Source organism: Amborella trichopoda, chromosome 12 (assembly GCF_054954075.1).
Source record: "Amborella trichopoda isolate Santa Cruz 75 chromosome 12, AtrichopodaSantaCruz75HAP2 v2.0, whole genome shotgun sequence".
NCBI lineage: Eukaryota > Viridiplantae > Streptophyta > Magnoliopsida > Amborellales > Amborellaceae > Amborella > Amborella trichopoda.
Window position 1 is genome coordinate 29,576,181 of NC_142347.1, and position 22,512 is coordinate 29,598,692.

The 22,512-nt window shown below is 35.2% G+C and overlaps 1 protein-coding gene across 1 annotated transcript; it reads left to right on the forward strand.

The window, feature by feature from the left end:
* The first annotated feature begins 18,600 nt into the window (after positions 1-18,600).
* LOC18438543 (histone H3.3) lies at positions 18,601-19,133 on the forward strand. Its single transcript, XM_011626764.3, is given in 2 exon segments — positions 18,601-18,787; positions 18,789-19,133. Coding segments are annotated over 2 exon segments (399 nt in total). The 5' UTR covers positions 18,601-18,623; the 3' UTR covers positions 19,024-19,133.
* The last annotated feature ends 3,379 nt before the right edge of the window (positions 19,134-22,512 follow it).

Consider the following 22,512-nt stretch of genomic DNA (forward strand, 5'->3'; position numbering starts at 1 on the left):
TTTGGGGATAAATGAAACAAACATCCAGCACAAAGTGCTAATTTGCAGCGCTGGCAATGGCCCGCCCGCCCGGCCCGGCACTGCGCTTAAACGCTTGGGCCATGGCAGAAAAATATTGGGCTAATAAACCTTAGAGATAAATAAATGACTTCAACCACTATCTTTGAGTTTTTTTAGTTTCGCCCATCATTCAAAAAATAAGAAGGCAAAATTACATGTGGACCAAATTTTATCCCCAATATTACAGAACGATCCATATTTTGCCCACTTACTTCAAGACCAACCACCTCCGGGGACGTGGCTGGCCCTTTTTTTTTTACCAAGTCTTTGTCCCCTTGTCAAACATTCCGAGATTTCCAACTCTTCAACTCATGACAAGTGAGAAATTCACATTTTTCTATTTTCCATTCAGTTTAAAAAAAATTATATTTTATTTATTTTTATTTTTAAAAGTTTTATATTTACTTTTAAGTTTTTAAAACAATTATGCCAAAATATTCAAAAATAAATAGTGATTTTCTGGAATTTTAAAAAATTATAAACTGAATAGGTATTTTTTTCAAATTTATTTTTAAAATTCAAGAAAATCACTATTATTTTTTAATATTTTGGCATAGTTTTTTTTAAAAAAATTAAAAATAAATAGAGACTTGTTTAAAAAACTTTAAAATAAAAAAATATAATTTTCTAAACCTGTCCGATCAAATCTAGAAATTAAATAAAAATAAATAAATAAAAAGAAAAAGGGCAAGTCAGGGATGGTTCCACATAAATTTCAAGCAAAACATGAATCGTAGCATAATATTGGGGGAATTGTATACAATAAGACCATTTACCTTTAATACAAAGTGGTCACAATTACTTATAACCATCCGATGTGAAGTTTAATAGCTTTGATGTGTCACAAAGTTTGAGAAAATTTCTTTTGAAGTTTGAGCTTGGTCAATGGAATAATTGTAGCCACCCAATTTCACATCCAATGGTCAAGATTAATATCTCACCTTGTACTAAAGATAAATGGCCTCATTCTGTACTTTCCCATATTGGAGAAGAAATTCAGTATGTACGTAATTTTTGTCACAAACCTAATTACAATTTTTCTTTTAGCCAAAAATTAACCTTCTTAATTTTTCTTCTCCATAAAATAACCCCCTCTTCCCATACTGCTAGAACTCACGATCCATGAAAAAAAAGAAAAAACAGGCCGTAACAATATGCTATTTACTCAAGCTGCTTCTGTGGCACCGAAACTGCATTTTCAACATAGTTGTGAGATGCCCCTTACTTCAATAGTATAAATATAAAGTTAAGACCTTATGCAAACCTCACCCTTTAGATAATACCTGCCCTGCAAAACTTATAGCTTTAAAATAAAAATAGTAAATTTCAAATCCCTCTCATCCGGAGGCAATAGATTGAAGCATTTTTTAAGCTCTACGCCTATTATATTTGTCTTTGAGAGATTTTTTTAAAGTGGCTTTTCTAAATGAGGTTCTATTTTGGATTATGAAGAACTTAGATTTGGTGCACCGAATCATTTAAAGTAACCTATGTTTTCGATTATTTGAAAATTGACATTAAGTTTTTTGGGCCTCCCATCCACCTCAACGGTTTGGGTTATTTGAAAATTAAACAACTTTCTTTGGGGTCCCCAGTCACCTCAAAAATGAATTTTGAGGTAGGGGATGACTTACAAGTTACAATATCCCCCTTATAAAGACCAACGTGGAAATCAGTGATCAAGATCCAGATCGGTGGGGTGGATTGTTTATTTACGTATTTGTATCAAAATGCAAGATTGGTGATCCATGTTGGGTCTGGATGGGTCTAAATGGGTGATAAGAAAAGAATGTATTGAAAAATGAATAAATAAACATAAAAATAAAAGTAAAATAGGGATTTATATGATAGGGATTCATTCATAAAGGACTTAAATTTTTTTCGATATATACAATGGAGAGGGTTTTATGGGAGTGATGCAAGTTAAGTTTTGATTGATTCCTATCTAGATCTTGAAAATCATTGAGTTTTAAAAAATTAGCTGGTTAGGGGTGGCAATTGGTTGGATCGGATCCGGGTTATGGGAATCAGACCCGACCCAACCCAACTGGACGTAAAGTTCCAGGACCCGACTAAAAAAACAAAAACAAAAAAATAAAATAATATATATATATATTACAAACTAATTACAATTTAAATAATACTATTTGACCATGCTCGAGACCAATATTTAAACCCGACTTGACCCGTCAAGATCGATTTTTAAACCCATACCCGGACCTGGTTTGGTCCAGTTGTCGGCCCCAATCCATTGCGTCCCCTAGTTAGGCTGATAAGTGCTCAACATCTCAACAAAAGCGGGTTCAAGACAGAAGCTTACCATCGCATAGCTTTGCTACCTTGAACTCGTCCATTAAAAAAGAGTCCCTCGAAAGAAAAACTGTGATACAACCACGTCACGTCACGTCACGTCTCGTCTGCAACGTGTGCGTCGGTAAAAAGGGCAAAGAAGCATGGGATGCAAACAGCATGACACGGTGTGGAGATTCACAGTCCCTGTATCTGTATCGTGTCACGCAGCTTGCATCTCACGCCCTCTCTTCCTATGCATTGCATCTCCGCCTTGGGACTAAACCCAACATGGACCTGGCTCTTATAGGCCGACACCCAAAAGCCCAGTCGGCGCATACGCCACATTTCCATGCAATACTCGGAGTCACTGAATCACCTGATGCGCCTTCTTCGAGTGATGGCGAGGCGAGGCGACGCTAAGCTTGTAGCCGTGGGGCAGACCAGAAGGTGCGTCAAATACCCCCTCCAAGGTCCGGAAACGTCCGCCCACGTGGCCGAGGGTGGCCTTTTAGCGGTCGAGTGGTCCTATTGGTTGGGTTTCGTGGAAGCTGGTGAATGTGTGTAATAGGTTGGTGGTAGTATTTTGGAGGGTATGGGTTTCAACTTTCGAACCGATTGATATAATCCTCGAATGCCTCTCCCGGCTTTTGCCTTATATGGTCGTCAGATCCCCAAGGGTGAGAGATCTGGGAGTAGACCCTCGGAGATGAACATTTCATCGGGAGTTATGTTCTGATGACCGGTCGTCATGACTCTTCGATGCCAGCGAAGAGCCTCGCTGGTCGGCGTTTGCTTGAAGATGGCCTTTAGTTGATTAGGTCTATTCTGCGTGTTTTGCGGCGTGAGCACGGGAAGAGCGGAGGTCAGGTTCGGTGTTTGTAATTATTCTCGAAGGAGAATTATTGGGAAAAGGTTTATATAATGTTGCAACCTTATACTGTTGAAGTAAGGTGCACCTAAAAAATTCTACATTGGATAATGTTATGGCATAGGAGAATCCTCTAACCGGTCATTTCGACCTAGAGATGAATGGACACGAAGTAAAACAAAAAATTTCAAGTCTAAAATATAATGTATTTTGTAACAAGTTACCTGAACTTTCTATTTTCCAGAGTTTCTAAGCGTTTTTTGATCTGCCCAATCTGTATTTTTTTTAATTTTTAAATTTTATAAATGATGATAAAAAAATATTTTAAAACCATCATAAAGTTTTCGACCTCAAATAATATCTCTAAGTAAATTTTATACGATCACCTTACTTGTAGGCAACCTTATACGAACCTAACCCAAATTATAGATACCTCTGGATTTTAACTTTCCAGGTATCTGCTTTGCATACTAGTTTTTCATTTAATATAAAAAATTAATTTCATTATGGAAAAAGGTTACGTAAGGTTGCAATTTGTAAAATTAAGGATGCACCTCAAAAAGCTAGCGAAAGCTATTGTTTTAATATTGAAAAATCTTTCAATTGATCATCTTTACATCGAGATGTATGGATATGAAAAAAATAATAAAATAAAAGGAAAAAAGATTTTGAGCTTCAGAAAGAGTGGATTTTACAACATATTATCTAGACCGTCTATTTTCAATATTTTTATATGTTTATAGATCTATTTGATTTTAACTATTTCTAGAGTTTAAAATTTTATAATTTGATGTGAAAATAAATTTTTAGATAATCCTAAGAATTTTTTACATCAAAATTATATGTTATGATAAAATTTGGAAGTACGTCTTAATTGGATCGTTTAAGGCTGCAACCTTGTAGAAACCGCACCCTTCTATTCTAAACAAAGGGAAAAATATATAAATCCCCCTCTTTAAATTTTCATTCCAAGTAACCCTTTAGTCCCATAAATATCTAAACCCATTTTTTTCTTTTCACTGTCAAAATCACAAAATTCCCTTTCTTTTTCTACTCAGCCAAGGACCTCTTCCTCATTTTCTGGCAACCTTCCTTGAGTACTTCTCTCTCTCTCTAAACTCATAAATCTCACAAGTTAAAAGATACATGAAAAAAAGAAGAAGTAAATTCTGTAATTTGAACAATAAAAATGGTAAGGAGGGGTTAGACGTTTTTTTTTACTTAACTTGGGGGTTCTATGGGATATTTATCGAACGAGATGGTTATTTGGAATTAATTTTATAGAGGGGGTTTATAAGAAAAACATCTTTTCTTTAAAACTTACATTTCTTTTTATTTTACGCAATGAAGCTAGTGTGGTACACTATTTCGGACCGACTTTTTGTCTAGATTTTAACCGATCTAACACATATTGTGTCGAGTCAACTTCATTATAAACAATGAAACCACTCTAGCACAATGTGTGTCAAACCAGCTTCTAGTCTCTATTAAAGTCCATTTGGCGCATATTGTATTAGATTGGCATATTTCGAGAGAGAAGGTCCAAAAATGTGGGTTTAGTGGAAGGAAATTTTGTCATTCAAATTTTTTTTTTACTTGAGATATATGTAAAAATAATAATAAAAATTAGTGATGTGGTTTAAAAAGTACGAGATGCCTAAAAAGTTGGATAAAAAAAGTAACTATAATTCTCTCTTTCTATTACATTTTTTCTACCTATTGCGTCCTTCCTATCTTAATAAAATGAGAATGTATAGGCTTCGTTTCATTCGGTTTGGGCATTTCTGATACCTTGCTTGCTGCTTGATGTCCACTCTCCAAAGGACAAGTTTCTATGAGTTGGCCGACCATCTTTTTATATTAGTCCTCTCTCAAAAATCAATCTTAGTGATGCATTTTGGATCAAAAAATATTAGGAGTTCACAATCTATACCATGATGAATGTGAATGTAAAAACAAAAAATAGTACTAAAAATAAAACATAACATTTTTAATTTATTATTTTTAAAGCATTAGTTTCTAGGTGGTGGTGGAACAACACTACTTAACACCCACTTTTGACATGGATGTTAGTTGCATCAGCACATGTAGACATGCATCCCTTGACGCAATACACTTTTTCTTCTCGAAGGGCACGTTTAGTTGTTGTGAAAATATTTTCTGAAATATATTTTTTACAGTAAAATTGCCTTACACATTTTTGGTAAGGGAAGAAATCACATAAAAATAAAACCTATGATAAAACATTTTATTATCAAATTATCCACTTTGGATGAAAACAAAACACCACAACTCATGGAGAAGCATTTTCCGGATTAACACCACAACTCATGGAGAAGCATTTTCCGGATTAACACCACAACTCATGGAGAAGCATTTTCCGGATTTTATTTTCATGCCGACCGACTATTCATTATTAACTATTTACAATGAGGCATACCTAATAAAAATAAAAAATAATAATAATTCAAAAAAAACAAATTAACCAAAATACCCCCAAATGGTCAATTATTTTCATGTAAAATATTTTTTTGATATTGTTTGTAGATTCACATATTTTTTATGAACACACGCTCCAAATTTCAGGTCATTCTGATTTGTAGAGAGAAAATGAAAAATGAAACACTACCGGACAATCGTGACTGTACGATGAACTTTGGAGGGTGATGTGGGTAGGCGAAATCACTGTTCATTTTCACCTATAGGCATTTTGTACTATCTTCCTATATATTATAAATAATTTCTTTATATATTAAATAATATATTGAATATATAAATATATAGTTATATTATATTATATATATATTATTAATATATAATATATATTTATTATATTATATATGATGTATAATATATAATATTCATATTTTTATATTATATATTAAAGATTAATTATATAATATATATTATTTTAAATATTTGTTATATAAATATAATATCTTGTATAATAAAAAATATATTATATAAATATATTATATTATATAAATATAATGTATGTATATATTTGATATACTTATTTAGAGAAATGATCTTATAGAACCCTCCCTATCCATGTATGTAGGACCCCAAAAGAGCACCATTAAATTTGACACGGATCTATAGAAAAGTCAAGTCCCACACCCATGAGATAATTTTTCTAGAGATCCATGCTAACTTTAATAGTGATCCTTTTGGGGTCCTACACACATAGATGGGGGAGGGTCCTATAGGATCATTACTCATTTATGAAATATATTTAAATCAGAATATCCGTTATACTTTACGTTATTACGGTTATACCTAATAGTTTCCGTTATTACTCATTTGCCCGTTTTTTATCTTTCATACTGCATTTTTTTTAAAAAGACATTTTTTTCCCCTTTTGGATGTTCAACATCGAATTTATGAAAATTTCGGATGTTCAACATCCGAAAACAGCCAGCTAGAGCAGTCACTTACAAATTTCGGATGTTGAATATCCGAAAGTTTGACAATTTCGGATGTTGAACATCCGAAATTTTGCGTGCCAAGACTCTCCTCACACGGGTGGAAACTTATATATTTTTATTTTATAAATTTGGGAAAAAACGATCATTGAAAGAACATACCCTTTTTTACTGTCCCTTAATACAGTAACCCACAAAGTTGAAGGGATTGACTCACTATTTGGACGTGATTGGTACCGTTCTTACTCTTTCTTTATATAGGTGATTAATTAAAGTTTATTTATCTGTTATTATTTAGAATATTTAATTTTGTTAAGAACATTTATTGTGTATTTGAGATTAATATTGATGAAGTTGTTTTTTAATATAATTATTTGTTGTTTGTATCATGTTGATACATTGTATTCTTTGTTTTGGAGAAATAATTGTTAAACTTGTTTGTTTGTAATAAAATTTGTTGTTTATTTTGTGTTTATGTGAGTATTACTCACACACTATTTCAATCTATTATGTAATACTCAGATTTTATGAACCCTAAAGTAGTTAAAAATATCCCAATTTTTGGTAATGTTTTTGTAACACTAATTTTTCTATTCATTTAATACATGAGTATTGACGATAGCTACTGACAATTTTAGTAGCACACTAACTCAATGTATTATGGAATACTCAGATTTTATGAACCCTAAAGTTGTTAGAAATATACCAATTTTTGGTAATATTTTTGTATTGATTTTTTATAACAGTAACTTTGCTATTCATTTAATACAATAGTATTGACGATGGCTACTAAGGGAGTGCAACTGGTATTCCGATATGGGGGGCCATTTGAGACGAGTGCAGTTGACGAACGTGTTATTTATAAAGTAAGAAAATTGAAGGTCACCAAGTATAATGGGAATAGTTCCTTGGAGGAACTAAAAAGTCATTTTACAAATTTAACCAAGTATGATCCAAACAAATTAACTATTATGTACCACAATACAAGTCTATCTAGTGGGCTTGATTTGATTGATATTACTGATGATATAGATGTATTTTTTATGTTGCGAGGGGAATCTTCGAGAATTGTAGTATCTATTGTCGAGGCACAACAAGAATTTGTTGTTGAGGGCCCATCTTCAAGGAATAGGTATATCTACAATTTATTTTTTCATGTGTAAAATGTTTTATTTTAATCTTATATGTGTAGAAATTGTTGCTTCATCTTACACTCTATCTTTTGTCAACAGTCGACGTAACACTTTACCTGAGCAAGATCAAACATTGGAGTGGTGCCCAACCCCTAGCTCGTACCAGAACGTGATATGGATGACATTGAACCACTAGAGAGTCCATGTAGAGGACTTGGTAACGAGGTTCAATTAAATGTTGGGCAATTTTTTGAAAATGTTAATGAATGCCGACATCATCTAGTTGATTTTACAATCCACGACAATTTTGTTTTGAAGTTTGACAAAAGTGAATTAGGATGGGTGTGGGCAAGTTGCAAGGCAGATGGATGCACATGGCAAGTGCGGTGCTTACGAGTTGGCAGCACCGCATACTTTAAAGTGGAGTCTATGGTTAAGGAGCACACATGTAGTGGTCCAATGGGGATGGTCCATTAGCCACTAGCTCATAGTGATTGGGTGGCAAAAAATATCAAAGGCCGCCTTCTTGATCAACCAAAAATTAAAGCAAAAGATATTGTAAAGGATATTCAACGTGATCAGGGGTCAGGCTTTCCTACATGCAAGCTTGGCAGGGAAAAGAAGTTGCTAGAGAGATGATAGATGGATCACATGAACAACAATACCATGACCTCCATCTGTATATTGAGAAGATCAGAAGAACCAACCCGGGAACTAAATTTCGCATCCACACAGATGCAGGCAGGTTCAAACGACTATTCATTGCCTATCGTCAATGCATTATGGGGTTTGTCAATGGATGCAGGCCACTAATTGGTATTGATGGAACATTCCTAAAAGGAAAGTATCAAGGCATTTTATTGTGCGTCATCACGGTAGATGTAAATAATGGGCTCTTCTCATTGGCATTTGCAGTGGTTGAGAAGGAGAATTACCAGAGTTCGTATTGGTTCTTAAGTATATTGAGTGAGCTCTTAAATGGGTACTCTATACTGCCTGCCTTAACTATTATATCAAATCGACAGAAAAGCCTGCCATAAGCAATAGAAAAATGCTTTCCAACATGTTTTCCATCATTTGCATGCGACATATGGGAGAGAACTTCAAGAGCTCTATGAAGAGGTCAGAAAATACTGAAGTATTGTTGATGCTGTTTTAGAAGGTTGCTCATAAAGCGACCGTTGGTGGGTTTGAAAAAATAGTGTTTGATATACAGTGTGCCGACCCAGAAGCATATGATTGGATTAAGAATATTACCCAAATTTTGGGCAGATGCCTATTTTTCAGGGTCTAGATACAGTCATCTTACATCAAACATGGCCAAGTATTTCAATGCTTGGATTTTATCGGCTCAAGAGAAGCCGATCATTACAATGTGTGAAGAAATAATGATACAGTTGATGACCAGGATTAAAGAGAAGAGGGAATTAGGTAATACTTGGAGCGACATGTTAGTACCGAAGGCCCAAGAATTACTTGACATGCGAAAGATGAAGGCTCAATTTTTATACAAAGGTATATCTGCCATGGACACGTTTTTTGAGATCCACTATCTTGGGAAGAAGTACGCTGTCGATTTAATGCAGTAGACATGCAGTTGTAGAAAATAGCAACTCAGTAGCATTCTGTGTGCCTATGCTATTGCGGCCATTAACCATATGCATATGGATCCTACTGTGTACTGCCTTAAGTATTTTACAGTGGAATACTTTAAAAGGGCATTTGAAACTCCAAAACTCCATTTGCACCTATCCTGGATGATATTGAGTTGACAGGTATTTACAATCGGATAGTGTTGCCATCAAGGACTACACGCTTTCTCGATAGGCCAAAAAAGCAATAAAGAATATCCGAGACGGAACATCTGATCATCAAGCCTTTGAAGTGCAAACTATGCAGCGTAGAGGGTCATAATAGGAGGACATGCAGAGAATGATAGAGAGAACTTGATGTTAATATTGTATTCTTGTATGGAATTATGACTCATGAATTAATGAATTGAGTGAATATTGTGTTTTTGTTGTCAAAATTGTGTCAGTGCAATCAGAATTCTTTGTTGTCATAAATCTTCTAATGGATGAGTTTGCCAATCTTTCTGTCGAGATAGATGATTTCAATATTGGAAATCTTTGTGATAGCCTTAAAATAAGAAAAATGAAATTCATATCCATACATCCAGAAATGAGTTATTCTCATGTCCATGCATCCAGAAATGAAGTCCATTATTTTATCATGTCAAAGCATCTTGATGTCCATGATCAATGTGATGTTTATACAATTTCGGATGTTCAACATCCGAAAATGACATATTTTCGGATTTTCAACATCTGAAAATGGTACTGTGAAAATTCAAGAAGGTCCTGGATTTTCACAATGAGTTTTCGGATGTTCAACATCCGAAAATATGATGTTTTTGGATGTTGAACATCTGAAATCTCACTGTGAATATCCAAGACCTTCCTTGATTTTCACAGTGAGTTTTCGGATGTTTAACATTCGAAAACGTAATATTTTCGGACGTTGAACATTCGAAAACTCACTGTGAAAATCCATGAAGCTCCTGGATATTCACAGTGAGTTTTCGGATGTTCAACATTAGAAAATATCATATTTTCGGATGTTCAACATCCGAAAACTCACATGAAAATCCAGGAAGCTCTTGGTGAGTTTTCAGATATTCAACATCTAAAAAATCATTGTGAAAATCTCACAATAAGTTTTCGGATGTTGAACATTCGAAAACTTATTGTGAAAGTCCAGGAAGTAAGTTTTTAGATGTTCAACATCCGAAAATATTCTTTTTCGAATGTTGAACATCAGAAAACTCATTGTGAAAATCCAGGAGCTTCCTGGATTTTCACAGTACCATTTTCGGACGTTGAACATCCGAAAATATGTCAATTTCGGATGTTGAATATCCAAAATTGTTTAGATATCACATTGATCATGGACATCAAGATGCATTGACATGATAAAGAAATGGACATCATTTTTGGATGCATGGACATGAGAATAACTCATTTCTGGACGTATGGATATGAATTTCATTTTTCTTATTTTAAGGCTATCACAATTGTTTCCATTGTTGATTATATGATTTTGGATGCACAGTAGCTGTTATTTTCACCACCATCAATCACAAGAAGTAATGTAAACAATGTTAAATTAATAAATCCCATTAATCTTATATCGAATGTATACTGGATAGCTCTAGGCAGTGATATAATGCTAAACCCAATATACATATGCAACCATTAACAATCAAATTTCACAAAGACTCCAAGTCTTCTCAAGATGGCCCATAAGCACAACAACACACATTGATATCAAAGAGTGCTACTGAAGATTCTGCAATATATTTAGTGAGCAATAATAATACAACTACTATAACTTTTCATAAAAAATATGCTAACTCTATATGATCCTCAAAATGACCTATTACAAAATTGGGATCCTCAAAATGACCCATTACACACCTCGCCTTCTCTTAGGCTGATACTGTTTATTTCGTGTGTTATATCTTTTGGGTTCCTCAACGGCAAGTTGTGTGGAGGGAGCTAGGTCTTCTACAGTCGGACTACTTTGACCCACTCCATCATCTCCGGCCTCGCCAGGTACAACTTCGTCATTATATTGACATTGTAAATGCACCATCCTAGCTTCTACGTCATCCATATCCACAGGCACAAACTTAGACAACATTTCAAACGCGTTGTTAACGCGATTAAGAACTTCAGGGTACCACTTCTGTCTAAGTGTAAGTGCCTCTGCTAACATGACTGTAGATGCCTTAACTGCACTAACCTGCACAATAAGATTAAATAATTAGCATATTTAAACAATTGAATAGAACTAATAGGTAAATAAAATACTATAAGAATTTATAGGTCAATATAAACATACCAACTGGTCCTCATAACCTCGAGGTCTCATTATATACTGTGGTTCATGAGCAAGAACCGCTTCTTCTTCTTCATGATTATAAGGTTGCAATATGTCTTTGGGTGGGTTAGCGACATTATGTATCAAAAGATGAGACACCAAGTTGTACCAGGCCTTGTACTCCTCTGAGGGCAACCCATTGTCAGTATCTTGTTGAATATCAAGCATGATGCGGTCATGGCGAGACAACTGAAAGTGGATACAAAGGCTAGAGCAAATTTTCAAGCTGAGAAACAAGGCAAAATGGACACCTTCAACAACCTACTTGCTAAAAACCAAGCTAAGTGAATAAGTTACAATCCTTTTACATAACAATTATAACTATTTCTAGGCTTGTATAACCACTGTAAATAAACTCAAATACCAACCCCTTATGGGGCAATTACATATAAATCAAGGCTAGCTTATGAATTACACTTTCATAGCACAAATTACATAAACTATGTCCCATGCAACTAATCTACATATAATTCTAAAGAATAAAATTAAGTAAATAGGGGATTAGAATGCCAAATTAAAATAAGGAATTCATATTCTAACCCCTTGTGCCGGGGCCACGCAATCGGGCCCTATAAGGACTTAACTTTGTCCCTTCGGATTGTACAAAAGTGGTTCAATATCACAAAATTGTCTAATCCAAATGGGAAGAAGTTACACATCTTAAAATCACTTCTTAAGATCTCAACACACTGACATTACCATCCAAAACAGAATGAAAAGGTTTGAATCGAATCGAATAAAGAACAAGAGAGTTATGGCCAAACTACATACGGTGGTGCCTCGGACCACCAAAACAGTCTTTTATGGAAAGATTATGAACCCCCATAGGTAAAAACGTGATGAAAAAGTTCTGAAAATAGAGTGACACTCTGAGACTAAATTATTTGATGGGTTTGAAGCAAAGTAATTAATGAATACTATGCATGATCATGGATTCTTATGCATATAGTCTATAACTCATGAAGAACCACACCATGAATAAGCATGATGAAAAAGATGATCAAATGGGGATTCTAATATCAATGAAACTTTTCTAAATTCAAAACTCCAGTAACTATAGATGTCAAGGATATAATCTTATGAGAAAAAAAAAATCAATGGGGTCTACCTTGATAAATGCACATTATGGGCTTAAGCAAAAGAAAGGAGGACCACCATCAATATCACCATTAATAGAACTCTAAAAGCTCTCTCTCTTCAATTTTCTCTCACAAAACCTTAGAAGAAGGAGGGAAGCAACAATTTTCTAAAATGGTTCAAGAGTTGAGATAGATATGGTTTAAGCGTTGAGATCTCATGATGTGCTTTTATAACATGGGGGTAACTTTCGATTCAATCAACACCCTTGATGAACAAATCCAAAGGCACATGAGAGGCTAATGTACATAGCCACCCATCCCCATCTAACCACTAGGATGAAGAGATGTGATTTTACACTATTATCACTCACCCTAACCCTAAGTTATACCACTTTACTATTTTGTCCTTGGCCTATGTTTTTGTTCTAATTATATCCAATATGGCCTTACAAAAATACCCTTAGTTTTTTTAATAATGTATTAGAGTAGATAACCATAAAGGTTAAAGGGCAAAGAAGTAATTGACAAAGCTCACACTTGTGTAGATATTCTACTTTATCAAAGTCAATCACTTTGTAGACTTAGAATTTCAAACCAATCAATTTAAAGATAATGTCCCCTTCACACATGTGTGTGAAGATATTTTTCAACTCAAATTTGAAATGTATTTTCTCTTTAATATCAAATAAATAAATAAATTAAACTTCACACATGCCATGCATGACCCATGAGTGAGTTAATTAAGACATGTGATAAAAAATAGGGCCTTAATTTATAACATTATATAACAAAATATAACAAGACACCATAATACAACCTCTTATAAAACAAGCAACCAAATGCCAATCTAGTCCCCCACTTAGGGATCAATGCCCATATGGGCGGTGATCCTAGAGTGAGGTGTGGAGTGCCATGTGGCAGGCCTATAGCCACTCGGACGCCACATGACACTACCAGGTCAGGACTAACAATATGAAAATCGTAATTTTTGAGCCAAACAATATGAAAACCGTCATTTTTTTATCAAATAAATTATTAGGTTTTTCTCATCGTTATAAAATCGGACAAAATGTATAGTGAGATCTCAGGCTAATAACTATAGGTATCGGAGTAATCCATTGGGCTAGTCTCGAATGATGTTCTGTTAAGTCTTAGATCGACTCAATACACCTGTGTTCCACAGTCTAAAGCAGAGACACATAATTAGTCATATCAAAGCCGCTGAGCCAGAACTTCCGATCATTCGGCTCTCAATGGATTACAAGTATACCCCTGTGGGACATGATCCAACTCAATTATAGGGGTCCTCTCAAAGCATATGTATACTGGCTCTTCCAAACTCGGATAATGTATTTGGAAGAGTGGCTTCCCGTATGAAATGTGCACATGTCATGCAATGGTCTCGTGTCAAGATACAGACTTATATTCCATAAGTCTTGACCATTTCATACAGGGCGAATACTCCGTTAGTACTCGGGTTCTATTTTTCTCATTTGGATTCTCCAAGCCCTGACCAATTGCAGCTAAACATGAGGTTAACCTATAAAATCCTGACTAGGAGGTGACTCTAACACCTCATTGAGAAATTGTTTTCTCAACACGTGAACTCTCGATGCCTCATGCGTACTCGGGGTAAAAGAATCTGAGCTCCATTTCGTAAGATGCCAAGATTTCAATCTCTCAATCGCTCCCACTGAATGAGAGACTACTGAAATTTAGGCTTTGATAGGCCATATTTCCAAGAACAACCAGTTAGCGATTTTATCTGCATTGACGTTTCACCAGTCTTGCTGTCGAACTTATCTCCTTGCCCTCTTAACAACCAAGGGATTCCTAAGAATGTCATGTTTTGCTCCAAATTGCCGGCATACTCGGTCTGGCATGTACGGCTCGGCAATATCGTCAAATATCAAAGTTGTAGGGCACATTGCAGTTTAAAATGCGTGCTGCCTATCATCTGAAATAACCGCATCAGAGTTGAAATAGGGATTCCAGATCACCTATTTTATGATATGCAATCAGTTAATAAAAATAATTACAAATACTTAAATACTATTAAAAGAAATCAATATCAAATTATACACTAACCTCATTAGGTTTGAGGTTATCAATTTCTTGTCTGATGAGAGGCATTAAGTTATGTGGATTGCCATGATATTTCTTCGGTGGCTCCCATCTTTTGGCCCTAGGCATATTTGGAGGGATACTATGCGGTATGGGCCTCATATGATAATATGCTCTTATGACCAGTACTGCAATAACTTGAGTATGATAAATATTAAATATATTAAGAAAGCAGTCTAAACTATTATGCTTATGTCATACACAAAAACAAATGGTTACCTGCATGAGAGTGGCTGAACCACTAAAATGTCTTTCGCTTGAAAGTGCATGCTTTTCCAAGTGAGCGATAGAGGAATGCAAGGGCTACCGTACCCCAAGCATATGTACTGGTACCCTCAATATCTTCGAAAAACTGCAGGTACCTTGTTGGCACTGTTGAAACTAATGCATCAGCGAATATGGTTACACTGATGAGGAAGAGCAGATATGCTCGAGTATATCTATAAACTTGAGCTGGGGTTGCATCTGGTGGCAATTTCCTAAAATTCGCCTTCATCCATGTATGTCTCAGGCTTGCCAAGTTGCCATCAAGGACTATACCCAAATTATCTTCAATAAACTTTTGCAGGTCCTTGATAGGATGACATGTGATTGGGTCGCCATCCACAGCCAGTCCTAATATATCGTATACATGAAAAAGTGTTGGTGTCATCTCACCAATATGAATGTTGAAATGCAATGTATTGGTCTCAGAACGCCACCTCTATATTAGCTGCGACCAAAGGATGATCAATTCGGCGTGGCCGAATGATAGCCAACGGACCCAACCTAGAAGCATGAACTAACTGAACTTGTTCTCTTGTTAATTTCCATTCATTTAATTGATAACTCTTCTCATCAATTTTAATTTCTTCTTTCTCCTGAAATACAACAAATAGACAACATATTAGAATCAATATATATACATGAACTTTCCATAGGATGTTTGAACCAGACTACCATTTATTGAAAATTAACAAATAAATAGAATGTGCAGATGAATATATGCATATACTTGTCCTTTCCATATGAAATATGAGCAATATTCTGGATGAAATTGCAATAAACTAGGGTCCTGAGGACCTCTTGGATATCCTCCATCGGGATGTAAACGATCCATGTTCACTGAAATTCCATATGGTCACCATGTTAATCATAATGCTACACATGTAGAAATTAACTGGATAACAAAAAAACAATATTGACACACTATTGATGAAGAAGAACATTGCGACAATCCATTGATGAAAGAAGAACAATGCTAAAATGAAATTGCTATGCTAGTCCAACTAAGGATCGTATACTTGAAAATCAAAACCAATAAGTAAATATGGTGGCCAAATAAAGAATTGATTCTTTGAGTCAATTTCAAAGAGTTATTCAAAAACTACTAAACAACTTCCATAATTAGCTACAGTGAAAAAACAGTCCCCTATCCAACTCTTAAATCCAATTTAATATCTCTACTTGAAGAACTACTATACAGACCCCTTAATTAACCAGATATGCACAATCCTCATCCACTTCTTTTATCAGTAACAATTTCAAAGCCATGTGAAATACTACACTAAGTCCAATTCAATTGACCTCAGCTAAACAATAACCAAACCCTAGATGGATAAACAAAAAAAAACCACAGTAGTCCCCTTCCAAGTAACCATTCGCGATAAAAAACTAAAGAATTCAACTTTAATGAGTAACAAAATTATTTCAACGGAATTCGACATTGATAAGCAACAAATCATTTCATTGTAAAGACAAGAATTCAACTTTTATAAGCAGCTAAATCATCCCATAAAAAACAAAGAATTCATGTTAGCTCAGTAACCAATCTATTAAAAAACCACGCAGTTCAATCAAAGCCTGAAGAAATCAATTTATAGATAGACGAACGGCTCCATCAAAAAAGAAAGAATTCAATTCTATGTCAAGCAACAATTTCAAACAAATACCAGAGAACAATGCTACTTGTAACACAAGCAACATATTAAATCCAAAATATTCAAATAAATGTAGTTATTGTTACTTGAATCATAAATCATAAATCATAATTCAAATAAATCCACTCATTAAATACTTTGCAAAATATTCAAAGTAAATATGTACTTGAATCATAAATCACATACATATTTTATTTTTCAAGCGACTCAATCTATCAAAAATAAAAATCAACAATTTACTAAAATATCAATAAATGTAACACAAATTTGTGCTTAAGACTATATAAGAGTACAAACCCCCAAATTTAAGTAATTTATAGTTATACAGAGACTACAAAATTCCAAGTTCTCAAAACCCACAAATTATAAATATCTAATTCAATCACAATGGAGCCAAAAATTAATTCAATCTATACCAAAATCATAACAAATAATTAGTATGCTTGAGTATAAACCCTAACCAAAATTCAGGTGGCAATCTAAATAAAAAATCAACCCACATACCTTCACAATGTGAAATTGCTTCAAAATCCAAAATATGCCGCCTACCAAAGACGAATACTATTGAAAATCAAAATAAAAAAACTAACTACTATTCTTTACCAATAAGGCAGACAATATCAATCACACTCTCAAAGAATGAGAAAAGCGCAGATGCACAGTGAAAGAATGAAAAAAATGCAAAAAATAGGGCGGACGAAGTTTACTCACTATCCCGCTCTTTTCGGATGTTCAACATCCGGAAATCCTAAATTTTCGGATGTTCAACATTCGAAAAAGGGTAAAAGTGTTTTTTTTAAAAAAAAGGTGTTATGAAAGATAAAAAATGGACAGATGAGTAATAACGGAAACTATTAGGTGTAACCGTAATAACGTAAAGTATAACGGATATATATGTAATTTTCTCTTAAATCAATTACCAACTAAGTAACTAAACATATTAAATTTATTACACAATGCTTTTCAAACGTGATAAAAAACATGGAGAAAATGTTTTTTTGGGGAAAAATTTATGCACCAACCAAATGTGCCCGAAATGAAAAATATTTTACATCGGTGTAAGGAATACCGTAAAATGATTTTGGCATCTACCTTCCATATTAAACTCCATGGTTGATAGGGGTGGCAATGTGATGCAGATAGAAAATAAAACAGGAACAATAAAAATAAAAAAGAAAGGGAAAATTACTTAAATATCCAATTTATTTTCCTATATTACTAAATTATCTAATACTTTCCATTATTTCACGTATATCTGGTTTCTGAAATTCATAACAATTTTTTTAAAAAAAACAAAACTACTCATTTTCGGTTTTTCAAAAACCACTTGATCGGTATTAATACGAAGTATTTCTATTTGAATTATAACTTTTTTTTTGTTTAATTTATGAATTTGTTTTGTGGGGACACCAGTAAGACATACAGACTGAAGCTCGTGGGAATTTGCAGTATCGGATTCTAGAGAGAGAGAGAGAGAGATAGAGAGAGAGAGGGGGGGGCAGAGAGATGGGAAGAGAGACAACCAGGGAGATAATAGGCCGAGAAAGTTGGAGAAAGATTAGAAGAGGGAGACTTTGACAAGACGTAAGGAGAGAGCAGATCAAAGTGGAGAAGACCGAGAGGGAGGCGATCAAAGTGGACGACATGAGCAGGTGAGCGCATTCCCCTCTCTCATCTGCAAAATGCTAGAAAGAAAGAAAAAAAAAAAAAACTATGCTAAGAAAGTCCTGTCTAATTCTCCCTTACGTTTTTTAGTTCAGTTTCCGAAAGAATCCGGAGAGATGGCTTGTACCAAGCAGACTGCTCGTAAGGCCACTGGAGGAAAGGCTCCCAGGATTCAGCTTGCCACTCGTAAATCTGCCCCAACAACTGGAGGAGTGAAGAAGCCTCACAGATATCACTCAGGAACAATGGCTCTCCGAGAGATTCACAAGTATCAGAAAAGCAGAGTTTCTGATTAGGAAGCTGCCCTTCCGAAGGCTTATTCATGAAATTGCTCGGGACTTCAAGACTGATTTGCATTTCCAGAGCCATGCTGTGTTGGCCTTGCAAGAAGCAGCTGAGGCTTACTTGGTGGGTCTCTTTGAGGATACTAACCGCTGTTCCATTCACGCCAAGAGAGTCACCATCATGCCTAAGGACATCTAGCTTGCAAGGAGGATCAAAGGCCAGAGGGCTTAGGATTCATCCATGACTCATCTCTCTATACTACTGGTGTTCTAATTTCCTAGAGAAGACTTACTAATGTTTCTGTTGCTTTCATTTCCAAGGATAGTAAGTCATCTATACTCTCATCTATACTACTTACGTAGGGGATTCATTTATTTTTGTGTGTGCATGGGGATGTCTAATTCGACTGCTACCCTGTAGTCAATAGCTTTAATTCTGACTCAAAAAAAAAAAAAAAAAACAAACAAACGTTGTGCTCTTTGTCTCTCTAAATCCACTCTCATTCTTTCTCTCTCTAAACAAAATGCTCTTTCTCTCTCTAAATCCACGTTCATTCAGTGGGAGTGAGATCCCTCGAGGATCATACTAAGCAAATAATGTTTGCTGATACCGGACTGTGCTTGACGATCTAGGCCAGTCGATTGGAAAACCCAAGGTACTTGGGCATAAAAAATAAATCGAGAAGGGTTTTTGGGTTAGCCCTTGATGAGGTTGGAGCTTATGCCTAGATGAGTGAGCCAAGGGATTGTGTGACCCTTGTGTATAATGATAGGCCTACAGAGATAGGGGCCAAAACCTCATCCATGATCCATCACACGACATGCATATAGATAGATCGTTCGGGAAAGCCAGATATCCACCTTTAGGTGAAGCATATGCATGTGCGAGAGATACCCCTATGAGTCATAGAGCTGTGGTCGTATCCGGTCGTGGTGATCTTGACTTGTCGCTAGGGGAGGACCTGTAATCCACAAACTGGGATTGCGAGTCCTTGGCTCATCGATCAGACTTTGGTGACATGCTAATGAGCCCTTGCTTAGACTGTGGGTCATAAGAAACACTGGGTCGGTAGTCCACAGTTGAAGGTGGAGTATCCCGTGATCGTTGATAGAATTCCTGAATCATATGGATTCACTTTCATCATATTAATTTAATTGTGTTCATTTTATTATAGAAATTATTTTAGATTTATTATTTGAATTTTTATGAATCTTTCAATATTTTATTTATGATTTTTGAAATTATAAAAATGAAGTTATTGATTTTACAAATTATATAAAATTCAACTAATATTTAAATAAAATTTTAAAATATTTATAAAATTTTATGGGGGCCCATAGTGCACATGGGCCCACCATGTGGAAAATAGGTGGGAGCCCACATATGCCACATATTGGTGGTATGCCCCACCCATTGCTTCATTTGTTATTACTTTGATAACAAGTTTTGTAATTTTTGGAAAGTCCTTCTTATAAGCATATGGTCAAATATTATTTGGGAAATATTGACCATATCTTATCTTGATTATTGAAGGAATATCTTGACTTGATAGTATTGAAATATTCTTATGGAAAATATGAGATGGATTATGCAATTTTATGGAATGCATGATATTTTAATAGATTTAACTTATTTAAATGTATTGATGGGAAAATTGGTTTAAGGAAAGGGGGATAATGGTTCACGCACGTTTCATAATGTTGCCGGCCCATCTATAGAATGAATGGCTCAGATCTCTCACCCCACAAGTCACCTTGATCAACGGTCTATATTCAATCTCAAGAAAGATGCAAACTATGGGAAACCCTAAAAAATCCTTAGACCTAAATTTCACTATAAATATGGGTACTCTCCCCCCATCTCTACACACCTCTCTCTCCCATAACCTCTCTCTCCTCCCTAGCGGCCACGCCTCTCTCTCTCCTCTCAGGCTTTCTCTCTCTAACCCTCTCTCTCTCTTAAGACACATAGGGGGCACGCCCGTACCCTAAGTCTCCTTCTCTCTCTCTTGACCTAAAGATACTAAGGTTGGGAAAATTAGGGTTTGAGCCTAACTATTTTGGAGTTAGGGTTTTGTAAAGATTTAAGGGTGGTTACCTAGTTTGGCCGAAATTAACTTTCCCGGTTCGAGATTGAAGCTAGACCGCTGATCCCGTACCATTGGATGTGGTGACTCGGTATGGGGTGTAATAAGCCCGATTGAGGTAATCTCCGGCATCTTCTCTTTTACTTACTTGCTCCTTGATTTTATATTCTCAAGCATATTATTAGGTTGTATAAATGGCATCAAGTGGTTGAGTTTTATTTTATTGTTGTGGTGTTTTATTTTTGAAATATTTATTGATTGTAATAAGACCATCTGTAAGTGATCTTTTTGCCAAAATAAAAAAGGGTGATTATTATCATTAAAGATAAAAAAAAATAAATTATATTCCTTAGGAAAATATGACATCAGACTTTCTTTCATTGATATTAGAGCTGATTTTACTCGATTGCCATTATGAGTCTTTTCTTATTTTTCTTTGCTTGAGAATAGAAAGGTATGGCTGCTCGTACTTTCATCTCAGAGATTCTGAAAGCTGAAAAGTTTGATGGGACCAACTTTGCTTCATGGAAAAGAAAAATGAAATTTGTGCTCTATAAGGAAAACTTGCATGAGGAAGTCTTTGAGGACCGACATCGTCGTCCAACTGATGACTCATCTCAAGAAATTAAAGATGAATAAGTCAATTGAAAGAGGAGGAATATGAGATGCAAATACATTCTTTTGTTTGCCATGACTGACTCATATGCTTCTGAGTATGAGTCAATCTATACTGCAAGTGAGATTTATGATAAACTTGAGAGAGAGTATGCTGAACCCTCTCTTATGAAGCAAACCATGGATATGAGGAGGTATAATGAGTTAAAGATGGCATAAGGTACCAAGTTTGCAGATCATGTGCACTTCTTTTGCGCACTAGTCAGAGAGCTAGAAGACACAGGCATGCAACCCAATGAATCTATGCAAGTGATTCATCTTATGAATTCACTTCCTAATTCTTGGGAGACGTTCATATCTTCCATCTCAGCTAGAAGAAAAGCACAAAAACTGGAGGAGCTCATCAGTATAATCAAAGTAGAAGAGGAGAGGAAAAGTTCAAAATAACTACTGACAACATCTCCAAGGGAAGCCGTGCATATGGTAAATCTCCACCTTCTTTTAAATTTAAAAAAGAAAAGGGAAGAAATAATTTTGGAAAAAAAAGAGATTTCAAAATGAGAGATTTTGGAATAAGGGAGCAATGAGAGAGACTTGAACTTGCTTTATTTGCAAGAAGGAGAGTCACATAGCCAATAGTTATCGATTCAACAAATTTGGAGGGACCAACAAGGAATTGGCATGTGTGGTTTTTGAGTCTATGCTGGCTGACCACAAGGGAGCTTCTTGGTGTCTTGACTAGGGGGCAAAGGCCCATATCATAAACAACAAGGATGGTTTTCGTTCTTTCATTCCATGGAGCCAGGATAGCAGCATATTTACATGGGAGGAAATCAAAATACTGATGTACTTGGAGTTGAAGATTTTGAGCTGAAATTGAAGAGTGAAGTACCTTGATCTTAAAACAAGCATTTTATGCTCCTGATATGAGGAAGTGCTTGGTTTCGGTTCCTGAGATGTCTATGGTTGGATTCATAACTACTTTCATTGTGGAGAAAGTGGTGGTCAAAAAGGGGAAA